Source organism: Phyllobates terribilis, unplaced genomic scaffold, assembly GCF_046119375.1.
Source record: "Phyllobates terribilis strain yellow unplaced genomic scaffold, ASM4611937v1 Scaffold_1__5_contigs__length_1240528914, whole genome shotgun sequence".
Taxonomy (NCBI): Eukaryota; Metazoa; Chordata; class Amphibia; order Anura; family Dendrobatidae; genus Phyllobates; species Phyllobates terribilis.
In genome coordinates this window covers 1203848337-1203875404 of record NW_027362761.1, presented here as the reverse complement: position 1 = coordinate 1203875404, position 27068 = coordinate 1203848337, and the positions used below count along the sequence as shown (strand labels likewise).

At 45.6% G+C, this 27068-nt stretch overlaps 1 protein-coding gene across 1 annotated transcript in view; it reads left to right on the top strand.

Moving 5' to 3' along the window:
- The window catches only part of LOC141220998 (vomeronasal type-2 receptor 26-like), an 84627-nt gene that overhangs the window by 35788 nt on the left and 21771 nt on the right, over positions 1–27068 (top strand). The window contains exon 3 of the mRNA XM_073666448.1: positions 5751–5874. Within this exon, the coding sequence (XP_073522549.1) occupies positions 5751–5874 (124 nt within the window). The remainder of the gene's footprint in view (positions 1–5750; positions 5875–27068) is intronic.

The window sequence follows — 27068 nt, the reverse complement described above, 5'->3', positions numbered from 1 at the left end:
TGGTTTTACCAGGGCGCATGGTAGCAGCCAAACTAGTGAGGAAGGTGCAGGAGCCCAGGAAGAAGTGGAGGACGAACTGATGGAAGACTCATCAGATGAGGGAGACCTTGATCACATTTCTGTTGTGCGAGGTTGGGGGGAGAGGACAGAGGAAGGAAGCATGATTGTTACCTCGCCACCAACACAACAGGGACTTGGTGCTCCTGGATGCGCAACACACATGAGTGCCTTCTTGCTGCACTACCTGCAACATGACCCTTGAATTGTGAGAATTAGAAATAATCCTGACTACTGGGTTGCCACACTGTTAGATCCCCGGTACAAAAGTAAATTTGCCGAAATTATTCCTGCCATAGAAAGGGATGCACGCATGCAGGAGTATCAGCAGAGACTGTTGCAGAATCTTACATGTGCTTTTCCACAAAACACCAGTGGTGCACGTGGTGAATCTCACAGTTCCAACTTGCCAACCGTGGGACCGTCAAGTGTTCAGCACTCAAACCGTAACAGAACCACAGTATCTGCTGGTAACATCAATTTTGCGGAATCATTTCACCACTTTTTTAGCCCATCCTTTGCAAGGCCGCAGGAGACAAGAAGTCTGACACATAGTCAACGCCTAGAGACGATGGTACAGGAGTATCTCCAAGTAAACATTGAAGCCATGACTGTGTCACTGGACCCTTGCTCTTTTTGGGCTTCCAATCTGGATAAATGGCCGGAGCTAGCCACTTACGCCTTGGAGATCTTGTCATGCCCCGCAGCCAGCGTTCTGTCTGAACGTGTGTTCAGCGCTGCTGGTGGTGTGCTGACAGATAAGCGCACGCGGCTCTCCACTGATAATGTAGACAGACTCACGTTCATAAAGATGAACAAATCATGGATCCGAAACGACTTTTCTACCCCTGTGTCATCCTGGGGAGAGTAAAAGCTTGATGATTGGTTAAAATCACCCTACCAACAGTTTTAAGCTTTCAAATTACTAATCATGTTTATCTGTATCTTGGCTGGAAAATAATTTGGGCTTTGTAGCAGTGTGCAGCACTGATCCTATTAGGCCATCTATACTAAGCTCCACCAGATTTAAAATTAATAATACTTTTTAGCTGCATCTAGCCCGGAAAATAATTTTGGGGCTCCGAGATGCGCAAGACACATAAGTGCCTTCTTGCTGCACTACCTGCAACATGACCCTCATATTGTCAGAATTCGAAGTAATCATGACTACTGGGTTGCCACACTCTTAGATCCCCCAAACTTTTCGATCAACCTTTTCATTTTAATAAAGACCAAAAAAATGGTCATTTTTTAAATTATAAGCATTAGCAGGTTATTAGAAACCGAAATCAAACAGTTTTCAACTCAAAACTTTATTCTAAGTGATGTTACATTTTCACATAGGACCCCTTGTTCGAAAGGAGCTTCTGAACTCTCTCGTCCATTAAATTTGTCAAGTTTTGGATGGTTTCTGCTTCAATTGTTTTGCATGAGGACAGAATACCCTCCCAGAGCTGTTGCTTAGATGTGAACTGCCTCCCGCCATCATAGACACTCCTTTTGATGATGCTCCAGAGGTTCTGAATGGGGTAGATGTCAAGGGAGCATGGGGGTCACACCATAAGTTTGTCCACTTTTATGCCCATATCAGCCAGAGATGCAGATGTTTTATGTGCAGCATGAGATGGTGCATTATCATGCAAAAAAATGATCTTGCTGTGAAATACACGGTTCTTTTTCTTGAACCATGGCAGGAAGTGCTGTTTAAGAAAATCCACATACATTATGGAGTTCATCTTTAGCGCCTTCAGGGATCCTAAAGGGGCCGAAAATCTCTCTTCCCATGATTCCAGCCCAAAACATTACTCCACCTCCTCCTTGATGGCGCTGTAGCCGTGTTTGCGTGGGGTGTCCATCAACCAGCCATCCTCCACTCCATCCATCTGGACCATCGAGCGCTGCACGGCACTCATCCGTGAACAAAACAGTTTTGAAATCAGTCTTCATGTAATGTTTGGCCCACTGGAGCCGTTTCTGCTTGTGTGAAGTGGATAGAGGAGGTCGACAGGATGGCGTATGCACAGCTGCAAACCTCTGAAGGACCCTGCATCTTGTTGTTCGGGGGACGTTGGAGGCACCAGCAGCTTCAAAAACTTGTCTGCTGCTATGACAAGGCTTTTTTGCCGCTGCTCTTTTAACCTGACGTAATTGCCTGTAGGAAAGAGTCCTCAATTTGCCCTTATCAGCACGCACACGTGTGTACTGTGAATCAGCTACATACTTCTTGATTGCCAAGACACTTCATCCTGATCATCGCACAATGTTGATTGTAGTCATGCCTTGACCTAAACACTCCACAATTTGTTGCTTCTCAGCAGCCGACACATCCTTTTTCTTTCCCATTTTGGCAGAAAATGTAGGCTGCCTAATAATGTGAGACAGCCTTCTTAAGTAGTCTTGCCTTTCATTGGACACACCTGCCAAAATAATTAGCACAGGTGTCGGCAATTGCTTACAGTGATATAAAGAGCCCTGACACACATCACCATCAATGAGTTTAACTGACAAACAAACAAATTCTTCCCTTATCACTCCTAAACACTTTTTGCATAATAATTTGGAATACAGTGTACATGTGCTTTTCCACAAAACACCAGTGGTTCACGTAGTGAATCTTACAGTTCTAACTTGCCAACCGTGGTCTGTATGGAGTTGTTCAATAAAGGGCCCAAAATTAAGATACCATAGATGGGAGAGGTCTCTATGAATAGGAATTCCTAAGTATTTGATACCCTGTGAGGACCAGGCAAAGGGAAAGTTGGACTGGATGGAATCCTATATGGATTTGGGGAGGGAGACATCGAGGGCCTCAGACTTTGCTGCATTGATTTTAAAATTTGACCATGTAACAAAGTGATCTATTTCAGCCATAACAGCATGGATGGATATATGTGATTGAGTGATATATACTAGGACATCATCAGCAAATAGAGAGCACTTGTACTCGGTGCCTCCCACCTCAATCCACCTAATATTGGGGTTATGGCGAATTGATGAGAGCAGGTGCTCCGTCACTAGGATGTATAAGAGAGGGGACAGAGGACATCCCTGCCTTGTCCCATTGGTGATTGTGAAAGGTGATGAAAATGTTCTGATGCACCCCCTGGGCCTTGGGACACCCCGAGCCGGACCATTTTTGGTGGATGCTGGTGGTTGTATTCTTCGTGGCGGCGACCCGGTTCCGTGGCTCAGGGTGGTCAAACCAGTGGCGGAACTATTTATGTGGTTTTGATGTTTAAATTTCCGACTACGCCACCCGTGGATTGCGGTCAGAGTGAACCGCCGCTGCAGGGCAGACCGCTGAGGCTGGTGTTGTGGGTGCAGCAGAGCGTAGCATAACTCCCCACGGGAGGAGTATAGCCTCAGGGCAGTGTATGCGGAGGATGGGGGTGATGGTGCAGGGCAGCAGCAGTAGCGACACGGAGTCAGTGATGCAGTCCAGGGCCTTTACTCACAGTTGTTATTATCCAGACCACGTCTGCAGGTAACGGCTGCCCACGTCGTACTGTGATCACCAGGTGAGGGGCTCAGACAACTCCCAGATAACTTTGGAGCGCTTCACAGGACCCCCTTTGTGTGTCCTTTGTCTGGCCTTTCTTACCAACCCTTCTGTCCGGCTGCCTCTGGCCTCCTCTTGGTAAACTTGGCGCCAGTTTCCCTGACCCTATGTGGTGCCTTCCTAGCAGGTGTAGCGAGGGGCTGCGCCACATAAAATGTCACAGCCTCCGGTTTCTAGCTGAGGGTCGTTTCCTGCCTCCACTAGTTTCGGGGACCGGTCTCCCCCTTTGGCCTGACCCCTCCACGCAGGTGGATTCGGGCGTGCGGTGGTGACTCGCCCGTCCGCACCCCTGGGTTCCCTTCATTCCTCGTTCCTGGAGCCTTCTCCACTCCTCTTCCTTCCTTCTCCCTCTTTTAGGACTGGGCCTCTGTTACTAGGACCGCCTCCGGAGCAGAGCTCATGCAGAGCCCCTGCTCCCTGCCACTTCTGCTCATACTTCTCTGCACTGAACTAAGATGGTGCCACCTTTTATACTCCCTTCTCAATGCACCCAGGAACTGCTTCCTCCCTGCTCCTGCACTACAGGGTTCCCCTTCCTCAGTGTTCCCTCCTCCCACTCCAGCCAGGGACAGGGACTGTCGTGCCCATCTCAGAGGCATATTGGTCGCCCTGCCCCACGGCAATGTGGTGTAATGCATGCAGGTGTCGGGTCCTGATCCACACTCCATCCTTACCTGAGAGTGAGATATCACACCTCTGGGTGAGGTGCAATACCTCTGTAGCAACCGAGCCCTCAGGGTGCTACAGTTCCATTTATCTTCAGCCTAGGTGACGTATTGTGATACAGGTCCGTGATTTTGGCTATAAAAGGGTCCCCTAGACCCCTACCCCAAGCTTTTTAAGAGAATCATATATGGCGTGCCAGGAGACTCTATGGAATGCTTTCTCAGCATCCAATGAGAGTATCTAATTACAAATTTTTAACTGCATCTAGCCCAGGAAATACTTTGTGCCTAGTAGCAGTGTCTGCTAGTCAGCGGATTATCCCGGCTGTTAAGCAAGCTACACCACCTGTAGTTTGGACACTTAATTTTTTCAAAGGAAATGCTTCGGGACCACGGGATACTCAGTGAAGAGCATCAGGAGGCACCCCAAGGCATAGGGGCTGGGACTGGCAGTAGGATGCCTTGCGGTGGACAGCCGAGCTCGATCCTTATAAAAGATTTTTAACTGCAGCAGCTTTAGTGGACGCTACTGGAGCTGGAATTACGCGGCTGCTGGCATGAGACTTGCCCTCCAATAGATCCTTGTAAATGGATTTAAAGTGTATTCATTCAAATTAGAGAGACAATTTAAATTAAAAAGCTTAGAGCTGCCTCCACCACAGGGGGGCTCGCTCGACCCACCAGCGGACAGGCACCAGTATTGGGAGAGGGGGGCTGGCCGTCAGGGTTCACCGCGGCTCTGGCACAAACCCGGCGACACGGAGGTGGCACGGGCAGGAGCGGACTGAACGTGTCGGCTTCTCACTTTTTGGATTTTAGAAGGGCATGACATGCCTATATCTGTGTCTCCCCCTCCTTTTACTCCTCCACCTCTTTTCTTTTCGCATGACTATATGTACTTTTCACTTTTCCATGTGTTAGTTGTGTCTTCTGAGCAGTTTGTCAGCTTTTGGACACCTTTGAAGGTGTTTTCTATGTGTTTCTATGTGTTTTTGTTTGCCTTCCATTGGTTTTAACGGTGTTCGAAGGTGTTCGACGAACAGTTCGGCGAACACACGGGTGTTCGACGAACCGAACCGAACTCGAACACTACGGGGGTGGCTCAACTCTAGTTGGGATCTCTGTTCCCTTGACTGAAACAAAGCTGCATCCCCCAGCACAACAGTTACTTATGTGTGATGTTCTGGTATACAGAACCACGTAAGCAATGAGCAGGCCACAATATAGTGACCCCTTAAAACAGCTGATTGACAGGTGACCAAGAGTCAGATCTCCACTGGTCTGATATTGACAGCAGATTATGAAACTTTAAAAAACTATTTTAATTATTAATTAGGGAATATAAGAAACAGAAAATTTTGAGTCATATGTAGTTATTTATTAAATATTTCCCATAATGATCTGCTCCAAGTTTTATAACAGAAGTTGCATTTTGTAAAATTAATTCATTGTATGAAATCCATTTTCAGCGCCCGCTCTCCCGATGTAATGAAAAGTGTGCGCCTGGATATAGAAAAGCTCCTAAGCTCAGGCACCAAGATTGCTGCTATGACTGTGTTTCCTGCTCGGAAGGAGAAATCTCACAAACACCAGGTGGGAATATAATAGAGAATAAATCCTGATGGATGGGAGATCAAGGGTTAAAATGTCATATGGAAAATCTGGTGTGTATTAGAGTAGTAACATTGTGAGATTGCCCAAAATGTCACCCACTCTTTGATGGGCATGGAGAAGAGTGAATATTAATTTTCTTTATCATCGGGAACACGTGATAGCTGCCGCAGCTGGCTACTATCTATGCACCACTTCTCCGCCGCTGCAACCCCCCCCAACACCCTCAACAGCCGGAATGTAAGTATGTACTCGAGAATAAGCCGAGGGGAGCTTTTTTCAGTGTAAAAAATAAGCTGAAAAAGTCGGCTTATACACGAGTATATACGGTAATTGAATACTTAAATAAATAAATAATGCTTAAATAATATCATATAATACAAATACTCAGTCACTTAAAATTTAAATACTTAAATAAATACCCTAAGGCTACAGCTCCAGTATCAGTATTTGTGGCTTGTCAAAGATGCAGATTAGGTGTACTTGTTTCTATTAGACTGTTACAGATCTGGGTGGTGGACCCTCTGTGCTTCCGTGTAAGAAGGGACCAGAGGGGCGTGACTAAGTACCTACATGGTCCGACCAAGGTCACACAGCGGCTCAGTCAACTCCATGAACCAGGGAGGAACCGGGCAGGGGGACCAGGTGCCACTCTGGGACCGACCTTGTGTGAGAGCAGTTGGCTCCCGCGGGTCAGATGACAGGAACAGACCGGTACAGCGGATAAGCATGGCAGGAAGGCAGACAGGTGGTCTGGGTTGAAGAGCAGGCTGGTACGGCAGATAGCCAGATAGGTGCTCCGGGTAGGCAGGCTGGCGGGCACCACAGGTAACAGGCAGGTGCTCCAGGTAAGCAGGCTTGCGGGCATGGCTGTAGACAGACTGGAGGACAGAACTGTAGACAGGCTGGCAGACTGGATGGACAGACAGGCTGGCGAGCAGGACTGACAGGCAGCGGAACCTGAGGGCTGGAGCAAGTGTTAGCACACGGTACAACAACCTTGCACATGCACCTCCATATTGGAGGTGGTGCTTTAAAAAGGGGAAGTCCTCTGGCCAATGGCCGGGGACTTTTTAGGAGAGAGAGAGCGCGTGCACCCTAAACACAGTATCCGGGAAGCTGCACGCAGTGCGCGCCACAGTAGCAGCAGGACGGGAGCCTGAAGACGCCGGTCCAGGGTCGTGGCGGTGAAGGGAACGGCATCTCTGCTACATAGAACATGGCCCTCCTATCAGTATTTTGTCGGTATTCGGTCAGTATTTTCCTAGGACTGGGAGGCAAAATCAGGTGAGGAAAAATCTGAGAAAAGGTATAATTGAAACAAGTGCACCAATTCTGCATTTATCACACACTCCTGGTTTTGGCTCCCACTCAATACTGACCAAATACTGGTAGTGGGGCCGTGGCTTTATACCTTTTCTCTGATTGTTCCTCTTCTGGTTTTGGCTTTCAAATACTGAGGAAAAATACTACTAAATACTAGACACTTGGGCTATAGCCTAAAATAAAAAAGTGTGCCCCTGATACCAAGTGGCCGTCAGACTGAATTAAAATGTATGTTAACATGTATGTATTTATATATATATATATATATATATATATGTATATATATATAAATACATACATACATGTTAACTATATATTGTCATAAAGATATTGAGCATATCCTTTCTTGCTTCCCCTGAAGCCCCTCTCACCCCTCACTTATCCATCTTTTGTCACGAGAGAAGAGCTGACACTCCACGCAGCTGTCCGTATGCAAATAACAGTGCAAGAAGCTCAATGGCCTACTCTACTTAACATACAAATGCATTTCCTCTTAGCACAGACCTGGGATAGAGTGGCACTTTCCAGAATATGGGCAGAGAGGAAAGGAAAGAGAAAATGGCTTGTTTTGTCTCAAACGGGGTTTAACAAAGACTGCAGGATTTTAGGAGGCGATATTAACTATGGGATAACTGAAGTTCCATAATTCTGATAATAATGGGACCCATACTTTTAGTGGAAGGGTCAGCCAAGGATTAAGAGGCTCATTTTTTCATAGCCGTAAACGCCTCTGTAGAGCTCTAGCACAAAAGCACCAGAATAAAGGATCAAAACTATGCCATTCACAGTCTCTAAATGAAGGTAAAATCATAATGGAAAAAATTGTATAGTTTGCAAGCTTCTGCAATCAACGAGCGATAAGTTATCCCCAAAAAATGGTTTTTAATACAAACATTAAGGGTGGAGCCCGAGCCCACATGATGTCATCACAGGGATGTGTGGGCCGATTTTTCCCTTCAGAATAAGAGAGCCAAAGGAAGATTGATCAATGTTCTTTGCTAGGGGGGTATAGACATTATAAGCAACGGATCGCGTTCGATAATGCTCAAATCAAATTGGGGAGCCCCTCCTCCACCTATTCGTACCTGCGAACTGTATAGAGTAAGTTTCTTCTTTAATCCTTATTATTTTGTGTAACTGCCTATGTATTGTAATGTCTCCTTCGTAAAATCCTTGTATAAATGTTTCCTAAACACTGCCTCTCTTTTGGATTAAATATAAAATGTAATAGTTCTATTTCTTTTGTCCTGTAATCGTCCTCTTCCCCGAAGCCATACGCTACTAGAACGCAGGCGTCCGCCCAGGCCTGTGTTATATATCAAGTAAATAACCTCGGCACTCAAGATATATAAATAAATGTGAAAATTTATTCCAATCATAGTCCAATCCAAAAGAGCAGTAGACGTTTCGGCCAATCAGTGGCCTTCATCAATACAATCTATAAGCATAAATGGACACCATAGATTATAATATGAAAATGCAAAATAGAGCAAAAAGTAGAATTACATAATGATCATACGCCGGCATTGAGAACATCTATAACATAGCATAATAACAATGGGGAAGCCTCAAAAATGACACATACCAGGTGTGGATTGGAGTAAGTCCAGAGGAAATAGGCAAAAAGTTTCTAGAAGTAGAGGTCAGTCCTGTAGGAGGATGTGAGTCAGAGAGTCAGATACAGAGCTCACAATAATAGTTGGGGGTGCCGCATATGGTGCTATTAGGGAGTACCTGTGCATCCAGGTAGTGGTCCTGTGAATCCAACGCGGAGTCCACCGCTAGTTGTGGGAGGAGTGACCTTGTAGGTTTGTAATTGCCGCTATTTATAAGCCTGAGGTGGGGCGGAGGCGTGATGGACGTGGCTAATGAGGTGGTGACTGTGGGTGGAACGCACCCAGCAATGCTGCTGTATGTGCGTGCGTTCCACGGAGAACCGGAAGTGACGTTTCCGGAAGTGACGTCACCGGATACGCGCAAACCGGAAGTCAAGCGCGTTCCATGCATGAGAGCTTGCGTTCCACCAGGGAAAAGAACTCGAAGGGGAGCTTGGGAAGCAGATTTTTGAAAAGGAAGGCAGATCACCTAGACAAGGTGCATCGTGCTTGAGCAGTCCTATGTCCAGGTGGCAAGATGAGTCATATGAAGGTGACATCAGTAGTGCATCAGAGGTGACATCAAGGTGCATCGTGCTTGAGCAGTCCTATGTCCAGGTGGCAAGATGAGTCATATGGAGGTGACATCAGTAGAGATACAGTAAAAAATGCTTTTCTGAAATGAAGTATCAATACACAATTATTAGAAGGATATCAATAATATGTCATTAGAATATCACATAGAATGAATGGTATATCTCATCACAATGTTTCAAATAAAGGACAATAGGTCGTAGTCCCTATTGAGACCCCTGGGAGCAAGGGACTGTAACTCATGTATCCAAAAAGCCTCCCTTTGTTTGAGAAGGCGTACACGATCCCCACCCCTGCGTGGTGTTAAATCCTGTTCTAATATTTGGAATTTAAGTTGTGAAATTTGATGACCTGCTGAATGAAAGTGAAATGGAATGGGCAATAACAGGTTCTTGCAGCGAATGGTAGATTTATGTTTAGAGATACGATCTCTAATGGGTTGCGTGGTCTCCCCAATGTAAACGAGACCGCAAGGACATTTAATTAGATAGACCACGAATGACGTGTCACATGTGAAGTAGTCCTTGACCTTATACCTCTTCCCAGATAGTGGGTGGTGAACAGTGTTACCTCGTAACACGTTGTTACATTATAGACAGGGAAAAGTGCCATTTCTGGGGTTTTGGAGGAACCTCTGTCTTGTACCTGAACATTGGCTCCCTATGTCCGCCCGTATCAGACTATCTCTCAGATTTAAGGATCGTTTGAAGCACGGTTAAAATGGTGTCTGAAAAGAGGGGATGTCTGGATAGCCTGAACTCAAAATGCCCCAGTGTCTTCTGATAGCTAGTGTTGAGCCACCCCCGTAGTGTTCGAGTTCGGTTCGGTTCGTCGAACACCCGTGTGTTCGCCGAACTGTTCGTCGAACTGTTCGTCGAACACCTTCGAACACCGTTAAAACCAATGGCAGGCAAACAAAAAAACATAGAAACACATAGAAAACACCTTCAAAGGTGTCCAAAAGCTGACAAACTGCTCAGAAGACACAACTAACACATGCAAAAGTGACAAGTACATATAGTCATGCGAAAAGAAAAGAGGTGGAGGAGTAAAAGGAGGGGGAGACACAGATATAGGCATGTCATGCCCTTCTAAAATCCAAAAAGTGAGAAGCCGACACGTTCAGTCCGCTCCTGCCCGTGCCACCTCCGCGTCGCCGGGTTTGTGCCAGAGCCGCGGTGAACCCTGACGGCCAGCCCCCCTCTCCCAATACTGGTGCCTGTCCGCTGGTGGGTCGAGCGAGCCCCCCTGTGGTGGAGGCAGCTCTAAGCTTTTTAATTTAAATTGTCTCTCTAATTTGAATGAATACACTTTAAATCCATTTACAAGGATCTATTGGAGGGCAAGTCTCATGCCAGCAGCCGCGTAATTCCAGCTCCAGTAGCGTCCTCTAAAGCTGCTGCAGTTAAAAAGCTTTTATAAGGATCGAGATCGGCTGTCAACCGCAAGGCATCCTACTGCCAGTCCCAGCCCCTATGCCTTAGGGTGCCTCCTGATGCTCTTCACTGAGTATCCCGTGGTCCCGAAGCATTTCCTTTGAAAAAATTAAGTGTCCAAACTACAGGTGGTGTAGCTTGCTTAACAGCCGGGATAATCCACTGACTAGCAGACACTGCTACTTGGCACAAAGTATTTCCTGGGCTAGATGCAGTTAAAAATTTGTAATTAGATAGTCTCGTTGGATGCTGAGAAAGCATTCCATAGAGTCTCCTGGCACGCCATATATGATTCTCTTAAAAAGCTTGGGGTAGGGGTCTAGGGGACCCTTTGATAGCCAAAATCACGGCCCTGTATCGCAATACGTCACCTAGGCTGAAGATAAATGGAACTGTAGCACCCTGAGGGCTCGGTTGCTACAGAGGTATTGCACCTCACCCAGAGGTGTGATATCTCACTCTCAGGTAAGGATGGAGTGTGGATCAGGACCCGACACCTGCATGCATTACACCACATTGCCGTGGGGCAGGGCGACCAATATGCCCCTGAGATGGGCACGACAGTCCCTGTCCCTGGCTGGAGTGGGGGGAGGGAACACTGAGGAAGGGGAACCCTGTAGTGCAGGAGCAGGGAGGAAGCAGTTCCTGGGTGCATTGAGAAGGGAGTATAAAAGGTGGGCACCATCTTAGTTCAGTGCAGAGAAGTCTGAGCAGAAGTGGCAGGGAGCAGGGGCTCTGCATGAGCTCTGCTCCGGAGGCGGGCCTAGTAACAGAGGCCCAGGCCTGGAAGAGGGAGAAGGAAGGAAGAGGTGCGGCGAAGGCTCCAGGAACGAGAAATGAAGGGATCCCAGGGGTGCGGACGGGCGAGTCGCCACCGCACGCCCGAATCCACCTGCGTGGAGGGGTCAGGCCAAAGGGGGAGACCGGTCCCCGAAACTAGTGGAGGCAGGAAACGACCCTCAGCTAGAAACAGGATGCTGTGACATTTTATGTGGCGCAGCCCCTCGCTACACCCGCTAGGAAGGCACCACATAGGGTCAGGGTAACTGGCGCCAAGTTTACCAAGAGGGGGCCCGAGGCAGCCGGACAGAAGGGTTGGTAAGAAAGGCCAGACAAAGGACACACAAAGGGGGTCCTGTGAAGCGCTCCAAAGTTATCTGGGAGTTGTCTGAGCCCCTCACCTGGTGAGCACAGTACGACATGGGCAGCCGTTACCTGCAGACGTGGTCTGGATAATAAGAACTGTGAGTAAAGGCCCTGGACTGCATCACTGACTCCGTGTCGTTACTGCTGCTGCCCTGCACCATCACCCCCATCCTCCGCATACACTGCCCTGAGGCTATACTCCTCCCGAGGGGAGTTATGCTACGCTCTGCTGCACCCACAACACCAGCCTCAGCAGTCTGCCCTGGAGCGGCGGTTCACTCTAACCGCAATCCACGGGTGGCGTAGTCGGACATTTAAAGATCAAAACCACATAAATAGTTCCGCCACTGGTTTGACCGCCCTGAGCCACGGAACCGGGTCGCCGCCTCGGAGACTACAACCACCAGCATCCACCAAAAAGGGTCCGGCTCCGGGTGTCCCAAGGCCCAGAGGGCGCGTCAGAACATTTTCATCACCTTTCACAATCACCAATGGGACAAGGCAGGGATGTTCTCTGTCCCCTCTCTTATACATCCTAGTGACGGAGCACCTGCTCTCATCAATTTGCCATAACCCCAATATTAGGTGGATTGAGGTGGGAGGCACCGAGTACAAGTGCTCTCTATTTGCTGATGATGTCCTAGTATATATCACTCAATCACATATATCCATCCATGCTGTTATGGCTGAAATAGATCACTTTGTTACATGGTCAAATTTTAAAATCAATGCAGCGAAGTCTGAGGCCCTCGATGTCCCCCTCCCCAAATCCATATAGGATTCCATCCAGTCCAACTTTCCCTTTGCATGGCCCTCACAGGGTATCAAATACTTAGGAATTCCTATTCATAGAGACCTCTCCCATCTATGTTATCTTAATTTTGGGCCCTTTATTGAACAACTCCATACAGACCACGGTTGGCAAGTTAGAACTGTAAGATTCACTACGTGAACCACTGGTGTTTTGTGGAAAAGCACATGTACACTGTGTTCCAAATTATTATGCAAAAAGTGTTTAGGAGTGATAAGGGAAGAATTTGTTTGTCGGTTAAACTCATTGATGGTGATGTGTGTCAGGGCTCTTTATATCACTGTAAGCAATTGCAGACACCTGTGCTAATTAGTTTGGCAGGTGTGTCCAATGAAAGGCAAGACTACTTAAGAAGGCTGTCTCACATTATTAAACAGCCTACATTTTCTGCCAAAATGGGAAAGAAAAAGGATGTGTCGGCTGCTGAGAAGCAACAAATTGTGGAGTGTTTAGGTCAAGGCATGACTACAATCAACATTGTGCGATGATCAGGATGAAGTGTCTTGGCAATCAAGAAGTATTTAGCTGATTCACAGTACACACGTGTGCGTGCTGATAAGGGCAAATTGAGGACTCTTTCCTACAGGCAATTACGTCAGGTTGAAAGAGCAGCGGCAAAAAAGCCTTGTCATAGCAGCAGACAAGTTTTTGAAGCTGCTGGTGCCTCCAACGTCCCCCGAACAACAAGATGCAGGGTCCTTCAGAGGTTTGCAGCTGTGCATACGCCATCCTGTCGACCTCCTCTATCCACTTCACACAAGCAGAAACGGCTCCAGTGGGCCAAACATTACATGAAGACTGATTTCAAAACTGTTTTGTTCACGAATGAGTGCCATGCAGCGCTCGATGGTCCAGATGGATGGAGTGGAGGATGGCTGGTTGATGGACACCCCACGCAAACACGGCTACAGCGCCAACAAGGAGAAGGTGGAGTAATGTTTTGGGCTGGAATCATGGGGAGAGAGATTGTCGGCCCCTTTAGGATCCCTGAAGGCGCTAAAGATGAACTCCATAATGTATGTGGATTTTCTCAAACAGCACTTCCTGCCATGATTCAAGAAGAAGAACCGTGTATTTCACAGCAAGATCATTTTTTTGCATGATAATGCACCATCTCATGCTGCACATAAAACATCTGCATCTCTGGCTGATATGGTCATAAAAGGGGACAAACTTATGGTGTGACCCCCATGCTCCCCTGACCTCTACCCCATTCAGAACCTTTGGAGCATCATTAAAAGGAGTGTCTATGATGGCGGGAGGCAGTTCACATCTAAGCAACAGCTCTGGGAGGGTATTCTGTCCTCATGCAAAACAATTGAAGCAGAAACCATCCAAAACCTGACAAATTCAATGGACGAGAGAGTTCAGAAGCTCCTTTCGAACAAGGGGTCCTATGTGAAAATGTAAAATCACCTAGAATAAAGTTTTGAGTTGAAAACTGTTTGATTTCAGTTTCTAACAACCTGCTAATGCTTATAATTTCAAAAATGACCATTTTTTTGGTCTTTATTAAAATTAAAAGGTTGATCGAAAAGTTTGGGGGATCTAAGAGTGTGGCAACCCAGTAGTCATGATTACTTCGAATTCTGACAATATGAGGGTCATGCTGCAGGTAGTGCAGCAAAAAGGCACTTATGTGTCTTGCGCATCTCGGAGCCCCAAAATTATTTTCCGGGCTAGATGCAGCTAAAAATTATTATTAATTTTAAATCTGGTGAAGCTTTAGTATAGATGGCCTAATAGGATCAGTGCTGCACACTGCTACAAAGCCCAAATTATTTTCCAGTCAAGATACAGATAAACATGATTAGTAATTTTAAATCTGGTGGAGCTTATTATAGATGGCCTAATAGAATCAGTGCTGCACACTGCTACAAAGCCCAAATTATTTTCCAGCCAAGATACAGATAAACATGATTAGTAATTTGAAAGCTTAAAACGGTTGGTAGGGTGATTTTAACCAATCATCAAGCTTTTACTCTCCCCAGGATGACACAGGGGTAGAAAAGTCGTTTCGGATCCATGATTTGTTCATCTTTATGAACGTGAGTCTGTCTACATTATCAGTGCAGAGCTGCGTGCTCTTATCTGTCAGCACACCACCAGCAGCGCTGAACACACGTTCAGACAGAACGCTGGCTGCGGGGCATGACAAGATCTCCAAGGCGTAAGTGGCTAGCTCCGGCCATTTATCCAGATTGGAAGCCCAAAAAGAGCAAGGGTCCAGTGACACAGTCATGGCTTCAATGTTTACTCCTGTACCATCGTCTCTAGGCGTTGACTATGTGTCAGACTTCTTGTCTCCTGCGGCCTTGCAAAGGATGGGCTAAAAAAGTGGTGAAATGATTGCGCAAAATTGATGTTACCAGCAGATACTGTGGTTCTGTTACGGTTTGAGTGCTGAACACTTGACGGTCTCACGGTTGGCAAGTTGGAACTGTGAGATTCACTACGTGCACCACTGGTATTTTGTGGAAAAGCACATGTAAGATTCTGCAACAGTCTCTGCTGATACTCCTGCATGCGTGCATCCCTTTCTATGGCAGGAATAATTTCTGCAAATTTACTTTTTTACCGGGGATCTAACAGTGTGGCAACCCAGTAGTCAGGATTATTTCTAATTCTCACAATTCGAGGGTCATGTTGCAGGTAGTGCAGCAAGAAGGCACTCATGTGTGTTGCGCATCCAGGAGCACCAAGTCCCTGTTGTGTTGGTGGCGAGGTAACAATCATGCTTCCTTCCTCTGTCCTCTCCCCCCAACCTCGCACAACAGAAATGTGATCAAGGTCTCCCTCATCTGATGAGTCTTCCATCAGTTCGTCCTCCACTTCTTCCTGTGCTCCTGCACCTTCCTCACTAGTTTGGCTGCTACCATGCGCCCTGGTAAAACCATCTCCCCCACCCTCACATGCCTGCCGCCTTGGTGCTGCCGACCGTCTGGACCTTGCAGATGTTAGCCCTTCCGCATACAACTCCTCCTCCTCTACTTCCTCCACGTCCTCTTGTGCCACCACCTGACTCCGAATTCTGTTTAACATGTGCTCCAGCATGTAAATCACCGGAATAGTCATGCTGATAATGGCATCGTCAGCACTAAACATCTTCATCGCCATTTCAAAACTGTGCAGAAGGGTGCATAGGTCCCTGATCTGAGACCACTCCTCCAGCGTGATTTGCCCAGGCTATACGTCAGAACGTATTGCACCAGGGCTTGTCGGTGCTGCCACAGTCACTGCAACATGTGCAGAGTTGAATTCCACCGGATAGGCACATCGCATTTTAGCCGGTGAAGTGGCAGGCCCAACGACTTCTGTAGAGATGTAAGTCGCTGAGCTGCGGGATGCAAACCGCGGAAGTGAGCACACAGCGACCGAGCCCTCTGCAGAAGGCCATCTAGTCTGGGATAGTGGGCTAAAAATTGCTGGACAACCAGGTTCAACACGTGAGCCATACAAGGCACGTGTGTGACATTGCCCGGGCGAAGGGCCGCACCCAGGTTTGCAGCATTGTCGCACACGGCCTTCCCTGGTTTCAGGTCCAGTGGAGACAACCATTCATGAAATTGGTTCTCCAGAGCTGACCACAACTCCTCAGCTGTGTGACTCACATTTCCCAGACATTTCAATGTAAAAACCGCCTGATGACGTTGAGCCCTACTGCCAGCATAGTAAGGAGGTGTGCAGGATCCCTTCTGCGCAGTTAGAAAGCTTGTGGCATGACCAGACAGGCTTTGGGTGCAGGTGGAAGACCGAGAGGAGGTTGAGGAGGCAGAAGCAGTGGAGGAACTTTGACATAAAGAGGATTGACGCACAACTCGTGGGGACGGCAAGACTTGGACAGCAGCCCCTTGTCCTGCTGTCACCATAGTTACCCAGTGCCCAGTCAGCGACATGTAACGCCCCTGTCTATGCCTACTCGTCCAAGTGTCTGTGGTGAAATGCACCCTGTCACACACAGAGTTTCTCAAAGAAGCGGTGATGTTGTGTGCGACATGCTGGTGGAGCACAGGCACACCTTTCTTTGAGAAGTAGTGCCGACTGGGCATCTGGTACTGGGGCACTGCGACGGACATAAGGTCTCGAAAATCCTCTGTGTCCACCAGGCGGAAAGGCAGCATTTCTGTAGCCAAGAGCTTGCAATGGTGAAATTCAACCTCTTAGCTTTCTCATGGCTAGGAGGAAATGGTCTTTTACTTGTCCACATCTGAGGGATCGAGGGCTGGCTATTGTGCTTAGACGGGGTTGATAAGGGTGTCCCCGGCAAACTGCCGGTCTGTGAGGAAGAAGCAGGCGGACATGTTAGGTTGCCTTGATCCAAAGGTGGTGCTATCGATGTCGGACAGCGCTCAACAACAGCTGGTGTTACCACCTCCAAAGAAAATGATGACCTGCCAATCACACTGGCTGTTGCGGGTAAAGAGGTGGCAGGTCTGCGCCCCAAAACAGGTGTGACTGCTGTCCCCCCAGTCACAGAGGATGAAGAGGCCGCGGATGCACAAGATATGGCAGACGGTGGTTGGCCCGGCCGGCTAGGCCGCATTGTAGCACACTGAGCTTCCCACTGCAACTTATGCTTCATGTCCATGTGCCGTTTCATGCATGAAGTACTCAAACTATGTATTTTTTGGCCTCTACTTAGCTTTTGCTGACAAATGTTACAGATAACACGAGTTGGGTCATCTTTATCGATCTTAAAAAATGCCCAGGCTATGCAAGGCTTAGCACCCATGCGACTTGAAGAGCCACCACGACTTGTGGTGAGAGGCAGAGTTGTGTTTGAGGATGCAGCTGTTGACGTGCTTCCAGTACTACGTCTCTGTCCAGGAAGGCGCAACCTGACCTCGTCGTCACAAGCATCTTCCTCCACCTCCTCTGCTGACCTCATCTCTTGGCTGACTGTGGGTTGACAGTAAGTGGGATCTCCAACCTCATCATCATCACCCTGTGCGTTATCACACCCGTCGTCCTCAGAGCCAACCTGTTCCTGCCCTGACAAAAAACTAAAGTTGTCGCTCCAATCAGGTATTTGAGTCTTATCATCGTCTTCCTCACTGTCTCCACCAACAGGAGTTACAGTTTGGGAATGAGGGTCTACATTATGGTCAGAACCTTCTGCGTCTGGTCCTGGATCCGACTCATAAAGATTCTGGGCATCAGTGCAGATCATTTCCTCGTCTGGATTCACAGAAGCGCTGGAGTCGACCTCTGATTCCCAGGCTATAGTATGAGTAAACAGCTCTGCAGACTCAACCATCTGTTCTACCCCATACTCAGACGGGCAGCTGGAGATTTGGGAGCTGTGAGGAAGCAAGTGCGATTGGGGTGACACCTTTGAGGACTGGAGTATTTGTGATGTTGAAGTTGATGTGGAGGAGAGCCCACTTAAAGGAGCACTTGATATCCATTGAAGCACCTGCTGTTTTTGTGCCTCATCTGGAATTTGTAGCGATTGGCGTGGCCGTAAGAAAGGGATCTTATCACATTGTCCGCTAAAAGAAGTAGACATTTTAGTTTGGCTGGAAGATGGTCTTTCTTCTGCAGATGTTACTGTTGCTTTAACACCTACCCCACGGACACAACCATTTTTCCTCTTCCCAACACGCCTATTCCCCTTTCCACCAGCAGCAGGCCTTTTTCCACTCATTTTGGTGGTTAACTAATTCACAACTCAGGAGTTGTTTGCACAAAAAAACAATGGATGGGAACCGAGCAGAGCTGAGTGGCCAAACTGTGGTATTAGGCCAAAACTATTGGCTGGGTTAGATGCAGAAAAAAATTATATTCAATTTGCAACCTTTTAGAGGTCAGTATAGATGGACTAATAGAACAAGTCACACACACAGCTAGAAGCCCAAATATTTTTTCAGAGGTAAATGCAGAAAAATTTTTTATTCAGTTTGCAACCTGATGGAGGTCTGTATACATGGATTAATAGAACAAGTCCCACACACACAGCTACAAGCCCAATATTTTTTCAGAGGTAGAGGCAGAAAAAAAATATATTCAGTTTGCAACCTGATGGAGGTCAGTATAGATGGACTAATAGAGAAAGTCCCACACACTGCTAGAAGGCCAAATATTTTTTCAGAGCTAGATGCAGACAAAAAATTATTTTGAATTTGCACCCTGATGGAGGTCAGTATAGGTGTACTAATAGAACAAGTCCCACACACTGCTAGAAGGCCAAATATTTTTTCAGAGCTAGATGCAGAAAAAAATTACATTCAGTTTGCAACCTGATGGAGGTCTGTATAGATGGATTAATAGAACAAGTCCCACACACAGCTAGAAGCCCAAATATTTTTTCAGAGGTAGATGCAGATAAAAATTATTTTTAATTTGCAACCTGATGGAGGTCAGTATAGATGGACTAATAGAGAAAGTCCCACACACTGCTAGAAGGCCAAATATTTTTTCAGAGCTAGATGCAGATAAAAATTATTTTTAATTTGCAACCTGATGGAGGTCAGTATAGATGGACTAATAGAGAAAGTCCCACACACTGCTAGAAGGCCAAATATTTTTTCAGAGCTAGATGCAGATAAAAATTATATTCAATTTGCAACCTGATGGAGGTCAGTATAGATGGACTAATAGAACAAGTCCCACACACAGCTAGAAGCCCAAATATTTTTTCAGAGGTACTGTAGATGCAGATAAAAATTATTTTTAATTTGCAACCTGATTGAGGTCACTATAGATGGACTAATACAACAAGTCCCACACACAGCTAGAAGCCCAATATTTTTTCAGAGGTAGATGCAGATAAAAATATATTCAGTTTGCAACCTTATGGAGGTCAGTATAGATGGAGTAATAGAACAAGTCCCACACACAGCTAGGAGCCCAAATATTTTTTCAGAGGTAGATGCAGATAAAAATTATTTTTAATTTGCAACCTGATGGAGGTCAGTATAGATGGACTAATAGGGAAAGTCCCACACACTGCTAGAAGGCCAAATATTTTTTCAGAGCTAGATGCAGATAAAAATTATATTCAATTTGCAACCTGATGGAGGTCAGTATAGATGGACTAATAGAATGATGCTATGCCCAAAAGATTTTACTTCACTAGGTGCAGTAAAAAAATTGGTATTCTATACACAGGTGGTATATCTTGCAACACAGATAGGCTACTCCACTGACTAACACACTCTGCAATAGGCCAAAAAGGATTAGCTTTGCTAGATTCAGCCAAATGCTGTGAAAAAAACTTGCACAGCACTGGCACAGACCTGCCTGGCAAAAACTGATAGGAACTGATGTAACCTAGTCCTGAAAAGGACTGCAATTACAATTAGTCTTTACTCCCACAATCTATCTATTTAAGAGCACAGACCTGCCTGATAAAAGTCGTAGGAAATGCTGTAACCTAGTCCTTAAAAGGACTGCAATCACAACTATTCCCTACTCCCAAGCTATCTGTAGATTTGTGCGAAAATTAGCTTGAAATTAACAAGGTATAGCGCACACAGCAACAGCGGTGCCGTCTAACACGCAGCTGCAGCAGTGATAAAATGGTGGCGACGGGGAAAATGGCTTGGTCTTATAGGGCAAGGACATGTGACATACACTGCCAATGACACATGCCCTTGCTTGTGTGAAAAAAAGCACTTCGCTCCGTTTGTGCGCTGCTGATAGGCTGACAGATTGCACCTCCCCACTGTAAATGCGGGAAAGAGAAAAAAAAATGGAGATCTTCATTGTTCCTGCAGAGATCCATCCCCTGCCCCTCCCCCCACCCCGCTGTACACTCAAACTGCGTATTAACATTAATTTTCATCATTACTGAGAAAAAATCCAGTTATGATTTTGGTGCACGAACAGTTATCGAACATAACCTCGAACAGCCGAATTTTTCTCAAATTGTTCATGTTCGCCGAACGGCTCGAACACCGCCCAAAACAGCTCGAATTTGAGATTGGCAAACAGTTCGAGTAGAACAACGCTCATCTCTACTGATAGCTTTATGGATCATGTATGCATATGGGTGATAAGTATGTACAAAAGGGATACGGTCTCTCATAGGCGGATTAGGACGCCTAGGTTTTTGGTGTTTAGAGTCCCAAATGGATGTAGGATATCCCCTTTGGATGAATTTATCCTGCATCTCCTGTAGTCTTGTCTGTCTGAGATGTTCGTCAGTGACGATTTTTTGAATTGAGACTGGGGGATAGAGCGTTTCATAGCCATGGGATGATTGCTAGTGAAATGCAATAAGCTATTGCGATCAGTGGATTTAGATAACAGATCAGTAGTGAGGTTGCCATATTGGTCTTTCATGAATTTAGTGTCCAGGAAGCTCACATGGTCCGAGTCATGGGTCAATGTGAAGTTGAGGTTGGGCCGGCTGTATTGATGTCCGAAAAAAATGTCATTAGGGATTCTTGTGGGCCCACCCATAAGCAAAAGATGTCATCTATATACCTTTTCCAGACGATGGAAAATTGTTGAAATAATGCATGGGGATAGATGACATCTTGTTCGAAAGCAGCCATATAGCAATTTGCATACGGGGGGGGCCAAATTGGACCCCATTGCGGTCCCCCTAGCTTGGAGGTAATAGGTATCTTGAAATAAAAAGAAGTTCTCCGTGAGAACTATGCATAGAAGGTCAATGCAAAGACTGGAAACCCTGGAATCGGTGTGAGAGGATTCTAGTAACCGTTGGACCGTAATGATTCCATGTTCATATGGTATAGAGGTGTAAAGGTCTTTAACATCCAGACATACCAGTATTGCATTGGATGGAACCTGTCCTGTGTCGCGTAGGCTCTGTAGGAAAGCCCCTGTGTCAAGAAGGTAAGACGGACTGCGTTGGGTTAACGGTGTGAGGATCTTCTCTAAGAAAATTGAGAGGGGGGAGAGTAATGAGTCCGTTGAAGCTACTCTAGGCCTGCCCGGGGGATGTTGAAGATTCTTGTGTATTTTGGGCAGGATATAAAAAACTGGAGTAATGGGAAATTTTTTTATCAAAAATGTGCTAGTCTTGGAGTCAATAACTCCCGCCTTCTTATAATTCTCCATGGTTGTTTGAATTAATGTGGTTAAATGTGATGTGGGCTCACATGATAGTAGACGGTAAGTAGTGGTGTCACCCAACTGGCGTTCTACCTCACTGACATAATCAGTTTTGTTCATGATAACAATTGCACCGCCCTTGTCGGCCGGTTTGATGATTAATGATTTATTGTCCTGGAGATCCCTAAGAGCTTGCTGGTCTAGTGGTGTGAGATTATTTTGGCAGTGGAGTCTACCCCTTTTACAGTCGGTACGGAGTTGTTTAAAAGACCTATCAATGAAACCAATGAAAGTTTCAAGAGCATGAGTGCCCTGTGGTGGTCTATAGTTAATTTTATTACGTAAGCCAAATTCCGCGGCCGTAATAAGGGCACGGTTGTCAGCTGTAATCTGATCTGAAGTTGATACGGACTTGGAAAAGTGGGCCTTTAATCGTAGTGTACGATAAAAGCGTTGCAATTCCATGTCCAGTTTGAAAGTTTTATATTTACCAGTTGGACAAAATGACAGACCTTTCTGCAGTACAGACAGTTGTGGTACACTCAAAGTATATGATGATATATTTACCACCAATGGTTGGCTCTGGATCTCGTGATTCGGGTGTAGTCCATATTTCTGGCGTCGTCCGCCCCGCCGCGTCTTCTTCTGTATGTTCGACGAGGTTGGCCTAAAAAAGGAGCAGAGGGAGAATGGTGATCCTGTCTGTCCATTTCTGAGCCTGACGTAGAGGCATCTGAGGGGGTTCTGTCGTAGTAAGAAGAATTTCAGGTTGAGGAAGAGTAGTTTCGCCATTTGTAGACTTTATTCTGAGCGTAGTCTTCAGCATCGCGGGAGAATTTGGACCTCTTCCTTGCCTCCGTGTCTCGTTGATGGTTTTCAATGTTGACTTTGATTTTATTTTGTAGAGCGTTTCATAGCCATGGGATGATTGCTAGTGAAATGCAATAAGCTATTGCGATCAGTGGATTTAGAGAACAGATCAGTAGTGAGGTTGCCATATTGGTCTTTCATGAATTTAGTGTCCAGGAAGCTCACATGGTCCGGGTCATGGGTCAATGTGAAGTTGAGGTTGGGCCAGGCTGTATTGATGTCCGAAAAAAATGTCATTAGGGATTCTTGTGGGCCCACCCATAAGCAAAAGATGTCATCTATATACCTTTTCCAGACGATGGAAAATTGTTGAAATAATGCATGGGGATAGATGACATCTTGTTCGAAAGCAGCCATATAGCAATTTGCATATGCGGGGGCCACATTGGACCCCATTGCGGTCCCCCTAACTTGGACGTAATAGGTATCTTGAAATAAAAAGAAGTTCTCCGTGAGAACTATGCATAGAAGTTCAATGCAAAGACTGGAAACCCTGGAATCGGTGTGAGAGGATTCTAGTAACCGTTGGACCGTAATGATTCCATGTTCATGTGGTATAGAGTAGAGATGAGCGTTGTTCTACTCGAACTGTTCGCCAATCTCAAATTCGAGCTGTTTTGGGTGGTGTTCGAGCCGTTCGGCGAACACGAACGATTTGAGAAAAATTCGGCTGTTCGAGGTTATGTTCGATAACTGTTCGTGCACCAAAATCATAACTGGATTTTTTCTCAGTAATGATGAAAATTAATGTTAATACGCAGTTTGAGTGTACAGCGGGATGGGGGGAGGGGCAGGGGATGGATCTCTGCAGGAATAATGAAGATCTCCATTTTTTTTCTCTTTCCCGCATTTACAGTGGGGAGGTGCAATCTGTCAGCCTATCAGCAGCGCACACACGGAGCGAAGTGCTTTTTTTCACACAAACAAGGGCATGTGTCATTGGCAGTGTATGTCACATGTCCTTGCCCTATAAGACCAAGCCATTTTCCCCGTCGCCACCATTTTATCACTGCTGCAGCTGCGTGTTAGACGGCACCGCTGTTGCTGTGTGCGCTTTACCTTGTTAATTTCAAGCCAATTTTCGCACAAATCTACAGATAGCTTGGGAGTAGGGAATAGTTGTGATTGCAGTCCTTTTAAGGACTAAGTTACAGCATTTCCTACGACTTTTATCATTCAGGTCTGTGCTCTTAAATAGATAGATTGTGGGAGTAAAGACTAATTGTAATTGCAGTCCTTTTCAGGACTAGGTTACATCAGTTCCTATCAGTTTTTGCCAGGCAGGTCTGTGCCAGTGCTGTGCAAGTTTGTTTCACAGCATTTGGCTGAATCTAGCAAAGCTAATCCTTTTTGGCCTATTGCAGAGTGTGTTAGTCAGTGGAGTAGCCTATCTGTGTTGCAAGATATATCACCTGTGTATAGAACACCAATTTTTTTATTGCACCTAGTGAAGTAAAATCTTTTGGGCATAGCATCATTCTATTAGTCCATCTATACTGACCTCCATCAGGTTGCAAATTGAATATAATTTTTTTCTGCATGTAGCTCTGAAAAAATATTTGGGCTTCTAGAAGTGTGTGGGACTTGTTCTCTTAGTCCATCTATACTGACCTCCATCAGGTTGCAAACTGAATATAATTTTTTTCTGCATCTAGCTCTGAAAAAATATTTGGCCTTCTAGCAGTGTGTGGGACTTTCTCTATTAGTCCATCTATACTGACCTCCATCAAATTGCAAACTGAATATATTTTTTTTCTGCATCTACCTCTGAAAAAATATTGGGTTTCTAGCTGTGTGTGGGACTTGTTCTATTAATCCATCTATACAGACCTCCATCAGGTTGCAAACTGAATATAATTTTTTTCTGCATCTACCTCTGAAAAAATATTTGGGCTTCTAGCTGTGTGTGGGACTTGTTCTATTAATCCATCTATACAGACCTCCATCAGGTTGCAAACTGAATATAATTTTTTTCTGCATCTACCTCTGAAAAAATATTTGGGCTTCTAGCTGTGTGTGGGACTTGTTCTATTAGTCCATCTATACTGACCTCCATCAGATTGCAAACTAAATATATTTTTTTTATGCATCTACCTCTGAAAAAATATTGGGCTTCTAGCTGTGTGTGGGACTTGTTCTATTAATCCATCTATACAGACCTCCATCAGGTTGCAAACTGAATATAATTTTTTTCTGCTTCTACCTCTGAAAAAATATTTGGGCTTCTAGCTGTGTGTGGGACTTGTTCTATTAGTCCATCTATACTGACCTCCATCAGGTTGCAAACTGAAAATAATTTTTTGTCTGCATCTAGCTCTGAAAAAATATTTGGCCTTCTAGCAGTGTGTGGGACTTTCTCTATTAGTCCATCTATACTGACCTCCATTAGGTTGCAAATTAAAAATAATTTTTATCTGCATCTACCTCTGAAAAAATATTTGGGCTTCTAGCTGTGTCTGGGACTTGTTCTATTAGTCCATCTATACTGACCTCCATCAGGTTGCAAACTGAATATAATTTTTTTCTGCATCTAGCTCTGAAAAAATATTTGGCCTTCTAGCAGTGTGTGGGACTTTCTCTATTAGTCCATCTATACTGACCTCCATCAGGTTGCAAATTAAAAATAATTTTTATCTGCATCCAGCTCTGAAAAAATATTTGGCCTTCTAGCAGTGTGTGGGACTTTCTCTATTAGTCCATCTATACTGACCTCCATCAGGTTGCAAACTGAATATATTTTTTTTCTGCATCTACCTCTGAAAAAATATTGGGCTTCTAGCTGTGTGTGGGACTTGTTCTATTAATCCATCTATACAGACCTCCATCAGGTTGCAAATTAAAAACTATTTTTTGTCTGCATCTAGCTCTGAAAAAATATTTGGCCTTCTAGCAGTGTGTGGGACTTTCTCTATTAGTCCATCTATGCTGACCTTCATCAGGTTGCAAATTAAAAATAATTTTTATCTGCATCTACCTCTGAAAAAATATTTGGGATTCTAGCTGAGTCTGGGACTTGTTCTATTAGTCCATCTATACTGACCTCCATCAGGTTGCAAACTGAATATAATTTTTTTCTGCATCTAGCCCTGAAAAAATATTTGGCCTTCTAGCAGTGTGTGAGACTTTCTCTATTAGTCCATCTATACTGACCTACATCAGGTTGCAAATTAAAAATAATTTTTATCTGCATCCAGCTCTGAAAAAATATTTGGCCTTCTAGCAGTGTGTGGGACTTTCTCTATTAGTCCATCTATACAGACCTCCATCAGGTTGCAAACTGAATATATTTTTTTTCTGCATCTACCTCTGAAAAAATATTTGGGCTTCTAGCTGTGTGTTGGACTTTCTCTATTAGTCCATCTATACTGACCTCCATCAGGTTGCAAATTGAATATAATTTTCTGCATCTAACCCAGCCAATAGTTTTGGCCTAATACCACAGTTTGGGCACTCAGCTCTGCTCGGTTCCCATCCATTGTTTTTTTGTGCAAACAACTCCAGAGTTGTGAATTAGTTAACCACCAAAATGAGTGGAAAAAGGCCTGCTGCTGGTGGAAAGGGGAATAGGCGTTTTAGGAAGGGGAAAAAAGGTTGTGTCCGTGGGGTAGGTGTTAAAGCAACAGTAACATCTGCAGAAGAAAGACCATCTTCCTGCCAAACTAAAATGTCTACTTCTTTTAGCGGACAATGTGATAAGATCCCTTTCTTACGGCCTCGCCAATCGCTACAAATTCCAGATGAGGCACAAAAACAGCAGGTGCTTCAACGGATATCAAGTGCTCCTTTAAGTGGGCTCTCCTCCACATCAACTTCAACATCACAAATACTCCAGTCCTCAAAGGTGTCACCCCAATCGCACTTGCTTCCTCACAGCTCCCAAATCTCCAGCTGCCCATCTGAGTATGAGGTAGAACAGATGGTTGAGTCTGCAGAGCTGTTTACTCATACTATAGCCTGGGAATCAGAGGTCGACTCCAGCGCTTCTGTGAATCCAGATGAGGAAATGATCTGCACTGATGCCCAGAATCTTTATGAATCGGATCCAGGACCAGACGCAGAAGGTTCTGACCATAATGTAGACCCTCATTCCCAAACTGTAACTCCTGTTGGTGGAGACAATGAGGAAGACGATGATGAGACTCAAATACCTGATTGGAGCGACAACTTTAGTTTTTTGTCAGGGCAGGAACAGGTTTTCTCTGAGGACGACGGGTGTGATAACGCACAGGGTGATGATGATGAGGTTGGAGATCCCACTTACTGTCAACCCACAGTCAGCCAAGAGATGAGGTCAGCAGAGGAGGTGGAGGAAGATGCTAGTGACAACGAGGTCAGGTTGCGCCTTCCTGGACAGAGACGTAGTACTGGAAGCAC